General features: G+C 35.9%; 4 protein-coding genes across 8 annotated transcripts; 2 read left to right on the forward strand and 2 right to left on the reverse strand.

Annotated features, from left to right (window-relative positions):
• Positions 1 to 1,598: 1,598 nt before the first annotated feature.
• Positions 1,599 to 5,947, reverse strand: LOC111778511 (uncharacterized protein At2g37660, chloroplastic). Its single transcript, XM_023658391.1, has 9 exons — positions 5,726 to 5,947; positions 5,521 to 5,607; positions 5,379 to 5,431; positions 5,005 to 5,100; positions 4,793 to 4,870; positions 3,618 to 3,680; positions 3,356 to 3,529; positions 3,061 to 3,156; positions 1,599 to 1,897 (listed from the first exon to the last, which is right to left on the reverse strand). Exons 1-9 carry the CDS (start codon positions 5,901 to 5,903, stop codon positions 1,817 to 1,819), a joined length of 906 nt encoding a protein of 301 aa, XP_023514159.1. The 5' UTR covers positions 5,904 to 5,947; the 3' UTR covers positions 1,599 to 1,816.
• Positions 5,948 to 6,414: 467 nt separating this feature from the next.
• Positions 6,415 to 8,640, forward strand: LOC111778512 (40S ribosomal protein S3-3). Its single transcript, XM_023658392.1, has 6 exons — positions 6,415 to 6,534; positions 6,637 to 6,784; positions 7,418 to 7,589; positions 7,792 to 7,846; positions 7,938 to 8,069; positions 8,193 to 8,640. Exons 1-6 carry the CDS (start codon positions 6,505 to 6,507, stop codon positions 8,364 to 8,366), a joined length of 711 nt encoding a protein of 236 aa, XP_023514160.1. The 5' UTR covers positions 6,415 to 6,504; the 3' UTR covers positions 8,367 to 8,640.
• Positions 8,641 to 10,348: 1,708 nt separating this feature from the next.
• Positions 10,349 to 15,035, forward strand: LOC111778513. Of its 5 annotated transcripts, XM_023658395.1 has the most exons (10): positions 10,349 to 10,565; positions 11,021 to 11,133; positions 11,390 to 11,433; positions 11,828 to 11,899; positions 12,034 to 12,202; positions 12,629 to 12,675; positions 12,928 to 13,878; positions 14,061 to 14,369; positions 14,496 to 14,552; positions 14,651 to 15,035. In XM_023658395.1, the coding sequence occupies exons 3-10, from the start codon at positions 11,428 to 11,430 to the stop codon at positions 14,822 to 14,824; spliced, it is 1,785 nt and encodes a 594-aa protein (XP_023514163.1). In that variant the 5' UTR covers positions 10,349 to 10,565; positions 11,021 to 11,133; positions 11,390 to 11,427; the 3' UTR covers positions 14,825 to 15,035. The 5 variants fall into 5 exon arrangements, with proteins under 5 accessions (XP_023514163.1, XP_023514161.1, XP_023514162.1 ...); XM_023658393.1 differs by lacking the exon at positions 11,390 to 11,433 and having other exon boundaries at positions 10,977 to 11,133; XM_023658394.1 differs by lacking the exons at positions 11,390 to 11,433; positions 11,828 to 11,899 and having other exon boundaries at positions 10,350 to 10,565; positions 10,977 to 11,133.
• A 175-nt stretch (positions 15,036 to 15,210) lies between these two features.
• LOC111778515 (vacuolar protein sorting-associated protein 2 homolog 1-like) lies at positions 15,211 to 17,742 on the reverse strand. The gene is made up of 5 exons (XM_023658398.1): positions 17,491 to 17,742; positions 16,971 to 17,101; positions 16,666 to 16,770; positions 15,599 to 15,859; positions 15,211 to 15,513 (listed from the first exon to the last, which is right to left on the reverse strand). The coding sequence occupies exons 1-5, from the start codon at positions 17,525 to 17,527 to the stop codon at positions 15,385 to 15,387; spliced, it is 663 nt and encodes a 220-aa protein (XP_023514166.1). The 5' UTR covers positions 17,528 to 17,742; the 3' UTR covers positions 15,211 to 15,384.
• Positions 17,743 to 20,350: the final 2,608 nt, after the last annotated feature.

A 20,350-nucleotide genomic window follows, 5' to 3' on the forward strand; every position in this document is an offset into this window, starting at 1 on the left:
GGTCACGTATACATTTTTGTGCAATTTGATTCAGTCATAACACGTGGATAGTTATCGTACGTCCGATTTGAGTATACCATTGATTGCTGTGAGCACTCCCGCATCTGATCTAAAAGCTTTAGCAAATTTAATAATTTTTTAAAAATACCTTTAAATTCAAAAAATATATATATATTCAATACCTTCAACTATTTTAAAAAATTAAAATACTATCATAAAATTAAAGTAGTATTAATATCATTTACATTTACTATAAAAAAATTTACCTCTATCAATTATCGTATAAAATGAGTTTTTCTACTTAGGCCGACCAAATAAGTGGCTTTACTACTGGCTTGGTTGGATGAATTGTTTGAAATATGAATGGTCTGTGACCTATGGCCTCTGCACGTGTCATGTCTTGTAATTGTTTTTTAATGTCTATTTATCATGTTATTGTTGTGATACGAGTATGCTATGCTATGGAACTCGTTATGTTACATTATGGTGTAATATGAGACATGCTATGTTATGGAATGTCACGTTGATATGTTCATGCCATGTGAAATTGTGCTATAAAAAGTGATATATCTTGTTATAAACTATATTATGAGATGACCGAAAATGATTAACGCATGTTATGAAGTGAATGTAGGTATAACTTGTATCATAGACACATGTTTGATTTAAAACTATGGGGGCCTCATGCATCTTGTATGTTTACGTGCATCAAAATACTTCCCCACTATGATCAATATGAACGCATATACTACGTTGTTATGTTATTATGTACACTAGAATACTATGCGCGCTCTTTTACCTCTGTGGTATTCCCTTAGCGTGAATGTACAATAGTTGAATGCCAAGTCCAGGGGTACGAATACGAGCCTACCTAGGGACCGTGTGCGCGTACATGAGGCATGTACAGAGAAGTACTACACATCAAATTATGTATGAACTAGAAGTAAAGACCAAAGCAATGCCATGATGTATTTTATGAAAGGATTAATCCCAACATGATTACTTTATGTCAGCATTTATTAGTTAAATACTCGAGTCACATGCTACTTTTCTATTTAGGTAAGGATAAGACACTCCTATACACACGGACTTTATATGTGAAGGTCATGGAAGTAAAGTTAGTGCAACAATGTTACCTATCCTTTAGCTATTGTTAATTTAAATGAATTTATTTTGAACTTACAAGTCCATGGCAACGTTTATGAAATATTTTTCTTAAAGACTTTTCTACCCATATTTACATTTGAATATTTTTAAATGAATTTTTACGTATACTAAACATGTCAGACAAACCGTAGAAACGTAAAATAGGATCCAAACATATATAAAGCTATAAAGTATATAGCAAGATAATCTCTCAAAACAGAAACAAAAAAGGAAGAATGTAACTCAAATTACTAACCTATAATTAAGAATAAAAGGTTCAAATCACTACAAAAATTGCATCAAATAATTTACTAAAACATGAAATAAAAGGTGAAATTAGGAAGAATTTCAATAAAGAATTAAAAAGTAAAAAGAAAACTACCTAGTTTCATGAGACAACTACTTGAAATAATAATATGTTCATATAAAAGTATGGGGCAAAGAGAAATATGTGCTCTATCCAAAAGATCATCATGATCTTGGCTGATAATGAAAAAAATGGGATTCTTGCTGGCAAGATTTTCAATGTTATTTTTTCAAGCTTAATCACAATGGAAAAGAATGGTAATATCCAGAGACCAAGAGCAGATGGTAAGAAGTATTCAATCTTAATATTTTGCAGGCATGATACTTATAGATATATATACACATTCTTACATCTTAGGCATGGTCATTGAGGCTGCTCTGTGTTCTCCAGTAATCTTGCCAAGCATCCTTTCCAATCTGAAACTTGTTCATTTCCATTGGCTACCTGTTGTGACATACAAGCAACACAAAAGTTGAGAATACGATGTATTTAGAGAGATTAGCAAGAAAAGAAATAATTTGAACTATTAGAGGTTGTTTAAGATCAATATTTTGCATGACCTCGTTTAGAATTTTGTAATGTGAGTGTTTGAGATGAGTTCTAAAAGAATATTTTAAAATGAAAACAATTCTTATCATGCATTTTTGAACCATTTTTGAACAAGTCTTATAAATAGTTCGATTTTATGTTATCCTAAAAGCTATAATTTTCTTTGTATTGATATCTGTTAATGTCTCGAATAGCTTGCATGCCTCTGGATAATTCTTACCAGAATTATTTTGGTAACAAAAGTAACTTGTAGGATATTAAATTTTGGAGCTCATGGCTCGAACCTAGTTTATCTAAATCTTTGACAATTCTTACGAGACAATCGCTTGACCCGGCCCAATTAGTTTAGTAACAAAAGTAACTTGTAGGATATTAAATTTTGGAGCTCATGGCTCGAACCTAGTTTATCTAAATCTTTGACAATTCTTACGAGACAATCGCTTGACCCGGCCCAATTAGTTTAGTAACAAAAGTAACTTGTAGGATATTAAATTTTGGAGCTCATGGCTCGAACCTAGTTTATCTAAATCTTTGACAATTCTTACGAGACAATCGCTTGACCCGGCCCAATTAGTTTAGTAACAAAAGTAACTTGTAGGATATTAAATTTTGGAGCTCATGGCTCGAACCTAGTTTATCTAAATCTTTGACAATTCTTACGAGACAATCGCTTGACCCGGCCCAATTAGTTTAGTAACAAAAGTAACTTGTAGGATATTAAATTTTGGAGCTCATGGCTCGAACCTAGTTTATCTAAATCTCTGACGATTCTTACAAGACAATCGCTTGACCCGACTCAATTAGTTTAGTAACAAAAGTAACTCGTAGAATATTAAATTTTGGAGCTCATGGTTCGAACCCAGTTCATCTGAATCTTTTACTACTTAATTTGTTTTTATTGGACTAAAAACAATTTTCATCCCTACAAAAGCCATCTCAAACTTAACCTTAATGTATTCTCTCATAACGACTGAATCCCTTACCTCCAATGTTCAAAAGTTAGATGTAATTTATAAAAAGAATCCTTGGTGCTCGGCATAAACATTAAGTATGCTAACCTCAAACGTGAACCCTCCTTTAGGAACTGCACCAGTAGCTTCAACACAAATGAAGGCGGCATCCTCCTTGCTGAGCGATCCCGTAGCTGAACAGCCCTGAAGGATAGAACCAAAGACGCAATAAAACGACCCAGTAGATGCAAAAATATAATAGTGTTTCATCTCTATTCTCAATTCTCAATATCAAGTTTCCATACACTCCCTTGAAAAAACAACCATGTTTGGATTAGGAAACAGTTATTTACTATGTTAGTCAGCCGTGTTAATAAAGGAACATTTAAGACAGAAGAAGAACCTCTTCAAAGCTGAATCCTTGATTTCCACCAGGTGTGTCTTGCAACAAGCCAGCTCGTATGATGGTGTAAGGAATTCCTGATGCCACTAGAACTGCTTCGTCTTGCTCAGCCAATTTTTTTGCATTGCTTTTGAGAAGAGCTTGGACACCACTAGCACTTCTATAATTGGATAACTGCAACCTTATTAAGTCATGATAATGAATATAGATCGAAGGAATGAAAACAAACAAATATTATGTTTGCTAATCAAAGAGACTGAACCTGTGATAAGAGAACTATATGTTGCACTCCTTTCAGGCCTCCAGCATTGGATAAGAAACCTTCCTGGTGATACAGTTATTAACAAACCTAATGAGTGAATTGTCCATCGTGGTTCCCTTTAATAAGGCTCAACAGGAAAAATCAATATATTTACACGAAAGTTTGAACTTAAAGGAGCTCAAATACATTGATATGAATCACGACCAAGGAATTTCCATACTTCAAGGTCTAATTACAAGGACGAGAGCTAAGAAACTACAACAAACCTTGTACACTTATATTCAAGCTATGGTGAGCTCATTAAAAGAAATTCTAGAAGACGTTGGAGACCTCCCTTATATGTTGTGCAAAGTTGAGCTTCAAGAAAGAGAGTTCATTAAGTGCATTTAATGCGTCTCTTTCTTAAAGCTCAAGTTTGCACAACATATAAGGGAGATCTCCAACGTTTTCTAGAATTTCCTTTGATGTAAGATGATCATCTTACATTGTAGCTTCTTGGCTCTCGTCCTTGTAATTGGACCTTAAGGTATGAAAATTCCTTGGTCGTGGTTCATATCATACATGTCATGCTTATAAATTGACAATAAACTAACACTCAATACAAAAAGCTTAAGTTGATAAGCTATGGAATATTCATGTTCTTAACACTCCCTCTCACCGGTGGCCATGTGGGCTTGGAAATTAACACGTGAACCGATAAGTAATTAACAATATTAACTGAAGAGTAAATGAAATTATACAAATTTGAACAAAACACCTCATACTCTAATACCATATTGAACTACCTCATGAACTTAAGAGAAGGTAAGTTGTGGATATTTTTTTGATCGTTTATTCATATTCATAAAATCGACGTGCTTGCTTAGGAAAATCCAGGAAGAAACTAGCCCAGTAATGTAAGATGATCCACATTCATCCATATACCTTCTAAGTTATCCATGTCCAACACCAGGATGGTTTCTAGTATAATTATAATTCCCTTCTATATATTCTTCTGGTAAAATAAGAACAAAATGAATCAACATAAAACCAAAAATCTTAAGATGCATCTAAAATTGAAGGAAACATGAGTAAATACAAAAGCAAGATATCATGTTGCCCCGAGCATTTTCGAACAAGAGATAGGGGGAAATTTAGGGGGAAAAGAAGAGCAGATTGGAATCTAATGTGCATACTTTTGGGCATATGATAGTGCGAACTTCTCTCAGAGCTTTCTTCAATGATTGCTCATCTCTTATGTCACCGGCCACTGGCTTTGCACATGAAACGAGAACCACAGAACCAACAGTTCATTTAAGTTCAAACGCGAAAGACAGAGAAATAACAGCAAATGTAGCATATTATCAGGATTCTGAATGTATCGTTCCTAAAATCTGAATCCACCAACCTCAACGTACAATCCAAAAGCTTCAAGGGCAGCTTGTTTGTCTTTCACCAGTGCCTTGACTCTCGTTTTTTTCAGAATCAATGACAATATAACCATCTGCATGAGGTATATATGTCACTTGGTTGGATATTGAGCAGTTGATCACAGTGAAAATTACTCATCGTTACACATGACAGTTTCAAGAGGCAAAAACCAAGCAGTTACTAAACGAAATGAAAGATCCTTTCGACTTGGTCTTCTGGCATGGATTCGGCTAACCATAAATCATATTATTCATGTCTTCATTCACATACCAATCGAGTTCGAAGGAAAATTTATCATGCTCATCACAGTTGCAACACAAAACCAAACGACTAAACAACGCAGGAACACACCTGACCCATCTCGGTGTCCCCGTCAGTCACCAAAATTGCATCCCTGATTTCCTCTGTACTAATGGAAAAAAAAAACTCAATCTAAGAAAAAAAAATGATAAAATCAGAAGACGCATAAAAAAATTGTTCCTATCCACATTACCGCCATATTCATCCTCATCTTTAAGGACAGAATCATCTTTAGAAACAAGGTCAGGCGCCCCATACCATTTCCTTAACTTCGGACCGCCTGAATCAAACAAGAAAGCAAAAATAAACTAAGACAACAGTAAGAATAACTCAAAACAATATCACGAAATTAAAGATTCTCCGCCTTCAAATTTGTTTGTACTGAATTTGAAGTGCACCTTCAATGTAGTCAAGAATTTGATCCATGAAGCCGATTTTCTTCTTGGCAAAGCAGCAAAGCCGTTCGTGCCTTCTCGAGATGAAGAAGTACGGAGAGGAATTTTTCCATTTGAAAATTGGATTGAATTCAGTGATCGAACTGGGAGCGACGCTATGGAGAAGAAGATTGCTGACCATTTGGCAGAGGTTCTTCGCTTTCTATAATTTCTCTGGTCTCGACCAACCACTTCCATTCCCGCTATTTGGAGGGGATAACAATGTGAAATTCCATTCCTACCCTTCAATGTTTGGCTCATTATTATTATTATTATTATTATTATTATTATTGTATTTTTATGGCGTGATATAATATTTTGACCAATTAAATTAAATAAATTTATAAAATTTAAATTATATATTAAAAAAAAAAACAAAATTAAAAGTGAAAAATTTATAATCCGAACTTTTCAATAAAATATGTTGTATTAATTATAAAAATGTTGTATTAATTATAAAAATTGAATATTTATTTGCTTAAAAAAGAATATTTATTTTATTTTATCTGAAATTCATTAATGTAAATATTTCATTTGGGCTCTTTCACGCGGCCCATTAACTTTTGTTGGGCCGACAAGGAGGCTGAAGCCCAATCTTAGAAGTTAAAACCTTTTATTTGAGGATATCTCCTCCCCGAGCTCACAGCGTTTCCTAGGGTTTTATTCATCTTCAACCTAGATTGTACACGCAGAAGAGCGGTGAACGGCGACAGCTCCAGCTCCAGCTCCAGCAACAACCAAACATGGCAACTCAGATGAGCAAGAAGCGAAAGGTTAGTATTGGATTTGATTCTTCCTTTTATCTTTTTCACGTGGCGCGCTATATTCTGACCATTTTGATGGTTTCGGAACTTATTTGATTCAATCGGATATAGTTTGTGGCCGATGGAGTGTTCTTTGCTGAGCTTAACGAAGTTCTCACCAGAGAGCTTGCAGAGGATGGATACTCTGGAGTTGAGGTTAGGGTCACTCCCATGCGGACTGAGATTATTATCAGGGCTACTCGTACTCAAAATGTTCTTGGTAAGAGGCCTTTCTCTTATAGATTTGATTATGTAGCTTGCGAATTTTGGGAATGATTTGGGAAAACAGGAGTTTGATTTTGTTTCATTTCAAGTTACTGCTACAAGTACCTTTTATTTTTTTACTTTTATTCTTTGCACCTCTTTCTTTAGTTTTACTTTTTTGCATCAGATGTTCAAGTTCGTAATCATTCTATGATTCTTGTAAACTTCTCACGAGGTGGAATCTCGAATTTTTAGGATTTGTAGAATTGTAGAGAGGCGTATGGAATTGTGTTGATGTGTTAGTGATTTGAGACTTGATAAGACCACAGAGACTGGGTTGTTTGTTCTTGCATTTAACTTCAGGAAATAAAGCGACGGAGGTGGAGGTTAAGTACGATGTTCAGTTCAATTGTGTTTGTTGGTGCTGATAGCTTGACATAATTACAGTTTTCTTCGTTAGGAGGGTTTTGGAGCTGTTTGATTGATTTAGTTTTTGAAGTTTAATATTTTTGGGGGATATAGATATGAATGTTATTTACTCTGTTGAATTGATAATGCATGTAAAACATCTGTTGGGTATTTTAATTTTGGTGTTGCTACTATTACTTATGGATCCGGTATCTGACTATGCCTTCAATTACGGCTTCAGGTGAGAAAGGACGAAGAATTAGAGAATTGACATCTGTTGTTCAGAAGCGTTTCAAGTTTCCTGAAAACAGTGTTGAGCTATATGCCGAGAAGGTCAACAACAGAGGACTCTGTGCCATTGCTCAAGCTGAGTCTCTTCGCTACAAGCTTCTTGGAGGCCTTGCTGTGAGGAGGTATGTACAGAAATTGTGGTTGCTATTATGGTGTGCGTGTTTCAGTTTCTAGTTTGGTTGGTAACTTTCAATCTTACCGTGTGATGAAAATGTTCTTTTTGGATGGATACTGATTGTCAGGGTTGGGACTGTCTTGTCAACCGGCTTAGAACCTTATTTTGGTCATCACTTGTATTAAGCGTTACTCTTTAAATTTTTTCAGGGCTTGCTATGGTGTTCTTAGATTTGTCATGGAGAGTGGAGCTAAGGGATGTGAGGTCAGCAATGACACTGGTTCCTGATGTTTTCGAGGAATAACTATCTAGCTTATTCCATTTTTATTAAGTTATGTTCTTCTGTACTATGCAGGTTATTGTCAGTGGTAAGCTAAGGGCTCAGCGTGCGAAGTCCATGAAATTCAAGGATGGATACATGATTTCATCTGGACAGCCAGTGAAAGAGTACATTGACTCTGCCGTGAGACACGTTCTCCTTAGACAGGTCAGTATCATCTCAGGACGAGGGAGCCCTCAGGCTTTGATGCTGATCGTATTACAATTTCTTTTAAAACATTTGTGGGTGGTTCTGTTTATTAATGGGTGTCTCTGTTTGTTCAATTTATAGGGTGTTCTGGGTATCAAGGTCAAGATCATGCTTGATTGGGACCCGAAGGGCAAGCAAGGTCCACCGACGCCCCTCCCCGATTTGGTTACTATCCATACTCCCAAGGAGGAAGAGGAGTTCATTAGGCCCGCGGCTGTGATTCCAACAGCCGAGATAGAGGTTGCAGCAGCTTAAGGAGAGAAGAGCAAGCAGGAGGGAGGGAAGGGATGAACTAGTAGTCTAGTGTTTCTATTACAATATCATTTGTTTCTTTCAGAAAATGGAATTCTAAATTTTGAAGTCGTTTTTGTTGTGTTTTGAGTTATGATTTTGGCATGTTTTTGTTTCCAAGTATTCACGCCAACCTTGTTACCTTACTTTACGTTAGAACCCCCTAGTGTCTTATCGTAATCTTAATCTACTGTTGTAAAATGAGCCAAAAAAGCCCAAATTTATTGTGTTATCTTAATCTGTTTTTATGCCTATTTCCTCTGTTCTTTCTTAGTTCTATTTGTTAGGTGTGGGCAACTGCTATACTGATCTGGAAGAGGGAGATACACCCTCATTGTTTAAGGATTTGGTGTCAAAAACTCTTCTCGTGGTTTGGTCCCATATGAGGATAAGTTTGGGCTTCTACATATTCGACTGAAGCCATATTGAGGAGCCCAAATTATAGATTGACTACACATGTTTAATGGCCCACGAAGAATGACAATCTAGAGGCCGACTCTAGATGGCGCCTCGAGATTGTAAATTAAGGATTCTCAAGAAACCGTACACGACAAGACAATTGTCGAGATGCACGGACCAACATGTAGTGAACTTAAGTGAAATGAAAAGGTATTGGATGCATGAATTAAGGTTAAGATTGTGAGTTCAAAATTAAGTTAATGTTTTTACGATATTTAATTTTTCTTTTTTCTCACAGGATCATCCAAATGTGAAAGGGATGTGGATTGTGTCATAGGAGTAGGAGAAGAAACTCCTACCGAGATGACATCAAACACTTTTGAGCAAGTGGAAGAGGATGTTTGATTGGGTTTAAAGGAGTACTATGTCTCATAACCACCACCATTCAATGCTACAAGGGAGATGTTGTGACATGGTGGAAACGCCAATTAGGCAAAACGTGGTCACGACTAGGGAAAGAGAAAGAGAACTTCATTTTATTCAGAAATGATTGACGTTGTACAAATAACCATAGATATGCAAATAACTTGACTACAATGTCTTGCATCGTGGCCGAAGGACAAGAACAAATGTGAAATGGAGGTCGAAAAAAAAAAAGTAATGACCTCGGCCACGAACAAATGTGAAATGGAGGCCAAAAAAAAAAAAAAAGTAATGACCAACTTATACATCTAAAAGGTGAGCATTTTCTTATTTGCTTCAATACTAGAAGATGAGATATTGCACCAACGGGGACTCACCCTAAATAGCACATGGATTTCTAGTTTAAACGAGGAAAGAGGGAAGGAATGGAGCGAGATTTCTCCCTATTAGGGGCTAGGGACGGGATAATCTCCGTCCCCATTCTCGCCTAGTTCCCCGACCCGTCCTGTCCATTTCTAAGTTTTATATATTTCCAAAGATGAAAGAATATTATATATTCCATTCTAAATTTCAACCGTGTTCCAATAAATTTAATGTATTGCTCCCATTTTGTGTAATAAAATTTTGGACGGTTGCATTAGTTTTTGGGAGAATCCCGTCAAAATAAATGAAAATTTTGGTGGGAATGGAAACAAGGAAGACTTTCTTGTCCCTACCTCGCTCTCGTAGACATCTTTATGCATACAGTTAAGAATGAATTTTGGTGGGAATGGAAACAAGGAAGACTTTCTTGTCCCTACCTCGCTCTCGTAGACATCTTTATGCATACAGTTAAGAATGAGTGATCAATCCCACGAACCGTTGTTAAAGGTTGTTAAAGGTAATTTGGGAAGGTAATTTGGGATTAAAAATTATTTAAAAAATTGAATTTACATATGATATTAAGTATAAAGTATCTTTCCAATTGAATATAAATAAAACTCTATAATGAGAGGGAGATATGCGACGAACCGTTCCGGACGCGAGGGGTACAACTAAAGTGAATTTGAGAAAACATTTTGGAGTCCGAGAGTAGTAGAAAAACAGCGTGCTGAAAAAGCCAAGGCCGAGAAAGATACCCTATTTCGTGTGCACGTATAATCCGAATTTATTTTTATTTTTATTTTTTAATTTTCTTAATGTACAAGTTTCTTTCTCTCTCTCTCTCTCAATTTCGATTTTCTTCGATTTTGCGATTGTTCGACTGCGAAAAAAGTTTCGTGAATAACCCCAATACTGTCTCTTTCAGTTGATTTACCGGTTTCACTGGTTGAGTCTACTCGACTTTCACTTGATTCTATGGTAACCCCCTATGAACTTCATTTCTTTCTGGTGATTTTCTGCTATTTTATCGTTTCCATCACTGTTTATGTGTTTTTCTCTGTAACTCGTTTGGGATTGACTAATTTGTTGGAATTCGGTGCATTACGATTGATAGAGGAGCTCTCTTGGTTGATTTGTTCACCGGAATTTTATGAAATTTTCGGTTTCTGATCAAATTGGATTTGAATTTGTTTATGTTAGTGTAATAAAGATTCTTGAATTTGTGCTTATTACTGTGTAGTTCAAAGTTTGATTTACATGTGGTTGATTGAGGAGTGTTCTTTTTTTCCTTTTTTTTCTTTTTCATGCTCTCTTGATACAGATGTTATGTTAGTTTGAATTCTTTGTTTATTTATTTATTTATTTCTTGTCTTCTTTTGGGGGTTTCAGTTTATGTATTTGAGTTGCATGTGGTGGATTTTCCATGGGAACAGTGGTTGGATTTGTGGAGAATGAAGGGAAGATTGTTGACAGCGGGATCCTGCAGGATGTCTCAACTCTTTCTCCAAATCAGATTGCCGACCCAGTTGTGTACAAACTTGTTCGGGTATCTTTTTTTCACTTATTTGGTTTGAACTTAGAAGATTGATTTTCTTGTTTGATGGAGTTTCATTCTTTAGCTACTAATGGCGAATTCTGCATCTTTGGTACAATAATGTCCGACCCATACCCGAGTATAATCTCTCGTGATTGAATAGAACCTCTAGGTTTTGAACTGTTTTTGGTGCAATCTATCCATGTTCGAAAGTGGCTTTATAAGCTTTTAGCTGAGAGCATCATTCTGATTGGAGTACTCTATGCAGGTTAAAGAATACCATCATACTCATAGAGATGTCCATTGATGAAGGTACTGAATGGATGTCTGAAAATAAACATGTTTCAGATTAATATCTTTGGGGAAATAAGAAGGATGAGTTCAATCCATGGTGGTCATCTACCTAGGATTAATATCCGACGTGTTTCCTGTCAACCAAATGTAATAGGGTTAAGCGGTTTTCTGGTGAGATTAGTCAAGGTGTAGACAAGCTGGCCCGGACACTCACCCGTATAAACCAAAGAAAATAAAAGGCAAATTGTTTCCTACTGTGAGGATCAAGAAAATAAACGAGTTCTCTTATATCCAAATTATGTTTTGTATAGCAACTATTCTTATGTATGTCAAGTTAGTAACACATTAGGTCGGATTGTCACTTTGGTACAGTGGAACAACCTTTTTTTTTTTTCTTAATTTTTTTATATAGCTTGAAGACAACATGGAATATACATCAGGTTTTGTAATTTCGTTAAAAATCTTCAAATATCTGTGGAAGAAGGTACATGATCTCATCATTTTCATCAGTGTTGTAGTGGAGATTGCAATACTAGTATCAATTGCATTTTCCTTTTCTTTTCACATTCCATAATAGTTTTCATTTAAACTTCTCATTCGCTTTGTATGTCAATCTAGGTTGATGGTGATGGCAGATTCGTTCCTGCCACGGATGATGAAGTAATGGAGGTTGAGGATTTACTTGAAGATGACAAGAGTGAAAAAGTGGAAGATGCAGGACAAATTGTAGAATGCGTACCCACTGAAGGCACTTTATTTGGGAAGCCTCATGTCGAAATTTCAAATGGTTGTTTTTCCTTTTGGTTTTGCCTCTTTGTTTTTTGCTATTATAATTACTCCTTAGTGTGTCCTTTCTAGAATAGGATGTATTGAACACTTTCAATCTTCAGTGTGTTATTTTTATGGGGAGTGGCGTTAAATCGTGATTAGATTTTCATTTTTACTTCGTCTGTCAACCCTACATTCTCAAATAATCTTCTCCCATTCTTGCTATAGGTTGCTAGTCATATCATATAAACATGGTTATGATGATCAATATCTGTTATTGGTCATGTGCATCGATAATTTTATACCTTTTGAGTTGCACTGGTTCAATTGGATTGTTCATAGCTTAGAAAGATTATACACACTTCATGTTATCAACTTGGCTCAACGTGTTCCTTTTATTTTGTTGGCTTTGGCTTATGATGTCTGCATTGTTGAGATATGGCAGGTTTGCCACAATCTGAAGGTGATGCAGGGTATACTGCCCGATTGGAGGTACAAAATTTGCTTTCTTATGATATGAAATGTTTTTATTGCTTGGAGTGCTAAAGGAAATTTGTTATAAGCTATAATAATTGTTAATATTTCTTAGCGTTCTCTGTTTATTTGTCTTAGATGGATTTCACTCTCTTCTCAAGAAATCTTTAGATTTTCGTCGTTTTCTCCTAGTGTGAAGCGTGTTTTTTAGTAGCTTCCTTATTGAGTCACTAATAATTTAAACTGATTTTTCCTTTCAATGTCGTATAGTACATTGAGGAGGTATTGCAAAAGGTGAAACAGGAAGAGCGGCTTCGCTTAGCATGTGGATCACTTAACTATCCTTCTGCTTACGTGGATGGAGACAGGAAGGGTTCTGATCAGCATGGTAGATTGCCTGTTACTGATGAGAAGTTCCAATCTCAAATTTCACTGCAGGAAATTTCTCACTGCTCTTCAAGTTTGAATGAGAATCATGGGAATGAACATGGGAGTCTGGCCAATTTCTTAAAGCATCCAGACAAATCAGTGGAATCCGAATCCTCAGATGCCATTTGCACGACGTCTAAGCCCGACTTTTCCATGTTAAAAGGGGACATATGCCTGGATAATCTCTCAATCAGAGAGCTCCATGAATGTTTCAAAGCAACTTTTGGGCGAGACACTACGGTTAAAGACAAATCGTGGCTTAAGAGGAGAATTGCTATGGGATTGACCAACTCATGCGACATTCCAGCCTCATCTTTTATAATTAAGGAAGGAAAGTTTGTTGAAGAAAGTTCCCAAAATGTGGTGGGCGTGTCCACCGTTCCAACTGCAGAAGCTTTGAATATTGAATGCAGTGGTTCACCGACAACTTATTGTTTGGAAACTAAGGACCATCATCACGTTGAGGAAATTGAACTTGATCATGGAATTGAAGATCAACATGAAGAGAGAGCTGCTGTTAAAAGAATTCGGAAGCCCACGAGGCGGTATATTGAAGAGCTTTCTGAAGTGGAGTCAAGAGAGTATGTCCCAAAGGTGATAAGTTTGAGTAAAAGTTCTGTATCTGATGGCGTGTCTGCTAATTCTATTCAAAGACCTAGTAAGAAAGTCTGTTCAGATAGGGGAAGAACTGTCATAACAAGATTGGATTCACTTGGTGGATCTGGCGTACAAGTTCCATGTGTTTCGAGAGTTCGAAGGAGTCGGCCAAGGAAAGACATCGTAGCCCTTGTGGTATGTGTTTAGGCCTATTTAAGTTAATGTTTTCCGTTCTTCAGTATATGGATAGGGTTCGAACACCCGACTAGTTTAAATTTTGAAAAGTGGCCCCTTCTTTTGAATGGCTAGTTTATGGTTATACTAATAGTTGTTTGGATGGCTTCTGACTGCTGGGTTATTCTATTTTTTTGGCTCAGTTTACCCTTCCAGAAAAAGATCAGAATCCTTCGGTCAAGGACACGAACACGAATGAAGTGGAAGAGAAGAATTTGGAGGAGAAGAATTTGGAGGAGAAGCCAACAGATTCTGGCAATGCATCAGATGATAATGCAATAATTGTTCCAACACCAAAAGGTGGATCAAGGAGGAAGCATCATCGCGCTTGGACTCTTGTCGAGGTCATCAAATTAGTAGAGGGCGTGTCGATATGCGGGGCTGGGAGATGGTCTGAGATCAAGAAACTTTCTTTTTCATCATACTCGTATCGTACATCAGTTGATCTCAAGGTGCATTTACTCGTAAACTAAACCAGAATTCCCAAGATCGTAGGGGGCTGTGCATTTGGGAATCATGCGTATTGATTATTATCTTTTATGTTGTTGTTTAGCTGAAAATAGGTTTCTATTTTGTAGGATAAATGGAGAAACCTGCTCAAGGCTAGCTTTGCGCAGACGCCTGTTGGTGAAGGGGTAAGTGTTCGATCGAATATCACTTGCTGTTCTTTGATTATGCACCCATCATCGTTATGTTATATACTTTAATCATCATTTTTGAATAATCAATGTAGATGAGTTCTCGGAAACATGTGTCGGTGTCGATTCCAGAACAGATATTGTTACAGGTGAGGGAGCTTGCTGAGATGCATGCTCAAATTCCTCCTTCAAACCATGGACAAGGCAAATTGGGTGGAGTTAGTAGTGGGACCAATATCCACGAGATAAGTCCGGCAGTGTGCTTGTAACATTGTAAATAACACAAGCTTGTCTTATTTTTTTTTCTTCACCCCTTGAAAAACAAACCAAAAACAAAAATCTTGATATCTGAATCCTGTAGCAACAACTGTTCGTTGCTCGTGGCAAATTATAGGAATTTCTTGAGCTTTGATCATCAATTTTTGTTTACGAGATGCTTTTATGGCTCCTACAACTTCTTAAACTCCACTTGTACCTAAATTTCTGATGTAACAGCCAAGCTTGTTTTGGATCCGTTTAGCTCCCCAATAGAGAGGCAGGGCCAGAAAACATGGTTTGATAACTCGATTTCGTGTCCGAATAAGATCATCCAAATATGAACCCAGAATGCTTCTAGGCTTCTTGCTTAAAGGCTTAAAATTTGTAAAAGAGAGAATTACCTGATCACAAATGCTAAATACTTTGTCACATTTCTCCAAACAAGAGATCATACTTGTCAATATATCAGCCAAACACAAACTTGGATGAATAGAGTTCAAATATAAGCAATACATGATTTAATTTTATATTATCAGAGTGTTATTATTTCCCCATTATTATTGGAGGATACCTACATCTTTCTCAAGTTGTCCAGCCTAGCCTGCAAGTCACTGTCAATTCCAGTATCTTCGGCTTCTGCTTGGGCAACCCTATTATTTGCAGTTGACACTGACACAGAAGCTGAGGGTGCGTTCACAAGCTGCATGTGAGCAAAAAGATCGTGTTTAAATTACCCTTCCCACGATAATATATGGACCATTGTGAAAAAATGTGGGCATGTTTACCTCCGAGTTGATATCAATTCCAATCTCATCGAGCACCTGACTTACAAGCTCTTCTGTCTCCTCTTCTTCTTCATCTCCTTCAAAAGCATCGTCAAGAGCATCTGCCATCATTTCAGATGTCATTTCCATCTTCTCATTCTGCCTCTCAAACTCTTGCATTATCTTCTGCAATGCCGGCAAGTTCATCTGCCTATTCATCTGGCCCATTGCCTTAGTAACACCCTTCATGGCTTCTCCCATAGCTTGAGTTGATTTCAGAGTCTGCAGAAGCAAGCAATTGGAGCTAAATTTGAATAATCACAACTGTAGAAATTGTGTCAATTGATTAAAAAACAGCTGTATATCTTTATGGTCTAAAAAAGAATGTAAGAATTCGTTTGAGAATGTGTATGTATATATATCAGAACATTTAGTAGTTTTTTTCTAACGTTGAAAACTCCTCTTACAATGATGAACAGTTTCTTCAAATACACAATGACATTTCCTCTTTTTAATGGATATGGCCCACTTGTTTCATAAGAAATAATGGAAAATTCTAATTATTTAGTAGTGCATTTCAACAGACTCTGATGCAGAATGAGACATATTAGATTTCTTTTGAGTTCTTGGTACTTAGAGAAGTGTGAAATTCGTGAATCCATTATAGGAAGAAATTCAAAAAACCTTGAAGCTAGAAAATAGAATTCCCTCAAATTCCCAGCTTTGTTCAAATGTTGCTTTTGTGAAACAACAAAACTAGAGGATGCGAGTGATATTAAACTAATATTAAAGCATTTTGTTATTTGGTTTTAATTACGTGGGAAGAAGATTGTAAAATAATTCTTTTCTTTTCATGTATTCAGCACATAAGCACACCTGACGAGCTGTAGAAAATTATAACCATAAGCTTTCAGTTAAGACTTTCAGAGCTCATCTATCAGGAATGACTACACCTCATCCTAGTACATCAAATCAATAATTGTAATCCAAAAATTTGTAGATCAGCAGTAATTGTATTCGCTCTGATGAAAATGAAACATGAGGGGCAATAATACTCATGGTTTTGAAGAAAAGTGTACATATAATACCTGAATTCTCAATGCCACGCCCTGGAGCTGTGATTTTAGTTTATAAAACTTTTCAATCTGATGTCGTGTCCTGATAAGATCTTTGGCCATTATTTTAACAGCTCCCTGCAAAAGACAAATGGAATCAAGGAAATTGTGCGGAGTTGATGATGGCAATCCATCGCCCTGCCTAAAGAATAAAAAGAATGGAAGGCTAGCTTTCGACTCAAAAAGTAGAAGCACGCTTACTTCAAGTACAACTAAAGAAATGCTGTCACTAAAGATGTGTCGATGTTAAAGTACAAGTTCTAAATTACTCAACTCACCATCTGTCCTTGTTTAGCATTTTTCTTTATCTCAACAATCAACTTCTTTTCTTGAGACTGCAAGCCTTGTCTTTCCCGTTCTATTTCTCTAATGGACTTATCTAGCATCCTCTTGTTCTCCCGCAGAATCTCTGCGCAGGAAACCAAAGCAGATTTACAATCTCCAGCCGTCTATTCTAATTTACGCGCGAATTTACTTACACAAGTTAAAACGCATAGAAAAGTATTGATTCCTCGACATCACGAGCAAAATTACAAGTATTGAAATAACAGTTAAGTCATCCACATCAAATTGACGTTTCCAGGACTTAACTCCAGAGTTAGAAACTTATCACAAGAAATCACGCTATCACAAGAACAAAGCTCCGGAATATAAATTAATAGAGGAGGAAAGAACGCAGAACTTCATCCACATCAAATTGACATTTATAGGACTAAACTCCAGAGAGAAATTCATCACCAACATCTATAACCTATCTCCTGAATATGCATAATTAGAGAAGGTAAGAACGTTACTAACCTGCGGGAGTTTTTCGGCTACCGAAGAGGAAGCTCATACTTGATCGTCAATTGACCAAACCAAAAGATTCGTGCAATTTCCGATCGCGATAAGCTTATTCCTTCTCCTATTCACCTTCCGTTACTCAGCAAATCTCTCGCTGTTCAAAATCCGTCGACGAATTCCCCGGCGACGGTGAGCTCTCCCCTTGGAGGAGCCACCTTTTCTTCTGGTAGATCGGCAAAAGCAGTTTTAGACTTTTACTGATAGTTCGATTGAAATGTTGAAGGCCGAAGTCCTATATTGGGCCGTTTTGATTATTGGGCCGTTTTGATTATTGGGCCGTTTTGATTATTGGGCTTTCAGTGATTGGATCGTAAATTCAATTCCATAGGCCCATAATTAATGAACCAAGTGGGCTTCGATACAAAGCCCTCTCAGGCAAGGAACTAACCATATTCCTTCCAAATCCCAACGTATAAGATACATACATACATACATACATACATACATACATACATACATACATACATACATACATACATATATATATATATAATTTTAAATATTGCTTGAAAAATATTTTAAATGCAAAAAAAAAACTATTTTCAATTTGAGAGGATTTGGTTGTGGAAATGGATACCTACTTTAATATAAACGAAACGAAAATGGTAGACTTCTCCGATCTCGTGGGACCGAGACCTATTAGGACTTGGCCCAAAGGGAATTGGAAATAAAGAGGGATTAAGGAAAGATTTCTCCTCGTTAGCTAGGACCTAGGACCGTCAATTTCTAGATATTGTCCTCTTTGAACTTTCCCTTATGAGCTTCCTTTTAAGGCTTTAAAACACTAAATCCACCCCCCCTTCGGGGCCCAGCATCCTTACTGGCACACCGCCTCATGTCTACCCCCTTCAGGGAACAGCTTCCTCGCTGGCATATAGTCCAGTGTCTAGCTCTAATACCATTTGTAACGGCCCAAGTCCAAGCCCACCACTAGCAGATATTGTTCTATTTAGGCTTTCCCTTTCGGGTTTACCCTCAAAGCTTTATAAAGGGTGTTACGTTCTCTTCCCCAACTACAACCAATGTGAGATTCTCACATGACATACCACCGTTCTCGAGAAATATATTCATATTGCTACAAACTTTTAAAGGTAATCTCGAATATGAGTAATTTTTGTTAAAAGCATCAAAGATTAATTGATTGTTTTTATTTGCAATTATTGATTTATCTAATTGATGATTAAATTAGATTCTAAATAAGGATATTATAGTAATTATAATGAGAAAAAAAAAACAAAACTTTAAAATGGTGAAGACATCAATAATTATATAATTAAAACTCTAATCTTTTAACAATAAATCATTAACAATCTTATTAAAAAAAATAAGAATTTAAAATTTAAAATATATAAAAAAAAGTTTTGAAACAGATTACACTGATGATCAAGATCAAAAGTAAAAAAAATTCGTTTTTAACAAATTCATGGCTTAGAAAATCTAACTGTCATTTTAATATTTTCGTATGGAATTTTCACCCCGACCGTCACAAAAATAAATAAAAAATTTCACGAATATGAAGATTGAAAAAGGTAGCAAGGAGGGGAACAGAAAACACTTCACCGACCCACCTAGCACCTGTTGAGGATTGATGGGAGGGAGTCTCACATTGGCTAATTTAGAGGACGGTCATTGGTAGCAATGAATACATCTCCATTGGTATGAGGCCTTTTAGGGAAGACCAAACCAAAGCCGTGAAAGCTCCCACTTAAAGTGGACAATATCATACTATTGTGAAGAGTCGTGATTCCTAACAGCACCATGCCATCGACATCTCTAAAAGTTACCAATCCGAACAAATGGTCAAATCTCGCAATAGAAAAGTCAACAACAAATTTCAATATTTATTTTTCAAAAAAGTGAATCTGAATTTTGACCAAAACTTGTTTATAAATAAATAAATAAATAAATGTTCAAAGAACAAACCATTTTTGGGTCCATATCAATTTTAGCAATGATTTGGATATAGAAACAGTGAATATTTTTGTCTCTTTGTTCTACATTAATTATCATTTTTTTTAAATAAAAAATTATTTATTAAATTATATATTCCTAACCCAACGACCCATTTTTAACCTAATTTTCAGGAGACAGCAAGAGCTATAATCGGGAAAATTATTCAATGACGCTAAATGTACATTAAAAAATATATCTCGCTCTCGTAATTATTGAATAAAAAATGATTCATCTCCTACATCTAACACGGTAAAATTGTCAGTTTCATTGTGACAGCCTCATCTAATAATTTATATCTCTACATATAACAGTGTAAAATTGTCAGTTTTACTGAGACGATCTCATCCAATAATTTATATCTCCTACATTTAACAGTGCATAACAGTCAGTTTCACTGCGACCGCTTCTTCAATAATTAATTCCGTTATTAGCGGCAATAGTTTCTGTTAATCATTTTATTTTAGGTTATTATCGATTAAAATTGCGTTCTTTCATAATTGAGTATGAACACTATGCCAACTTTTGTTAATGGAAGTCACTTTCTCCACGATTTCAATGCTTAACAAATTATAATTGTCGGTTTGAAGCTCACGCAACAATTCATGCATTGAAAATAATCAATGATTCGTGTATTTAGGTTCTTTAAGTAAAAGACGTTTTTAAAATAAAGTATCAATAATTAATTAACTATATAGATATTTTAAAAACTTCGTATTTTGAAAGTTTTAAGGATATTTTTTTAACGTATTATTATTAATTTAGCTTATTTTTAAAAAAATAAAATAAAAAAAAGCTTATAACTTTAGTTATTTATTGTTAAACAAAAACAAGAAATCTTCTTGGGATCATAAATAAAAATAAA

Source organism: Cucurbita pepo, chromosome LG17 (assembly GCF_002806865.2).
Source record: "Cucurbita pepo subsp. pepo cultivar mu-cu-16 chromosome LG17, ASM280686v2, whole genome shotgun sequence".
In the NCBI taxonomy this organism is placed as follows: domain Eukaryota; kingdom Viridiplantae; phylum Streptophyta; class Magnoliopsida; order Cucurbitales; family Cucurbitaceae; genus Cucurbita; species Cucurbita pepo.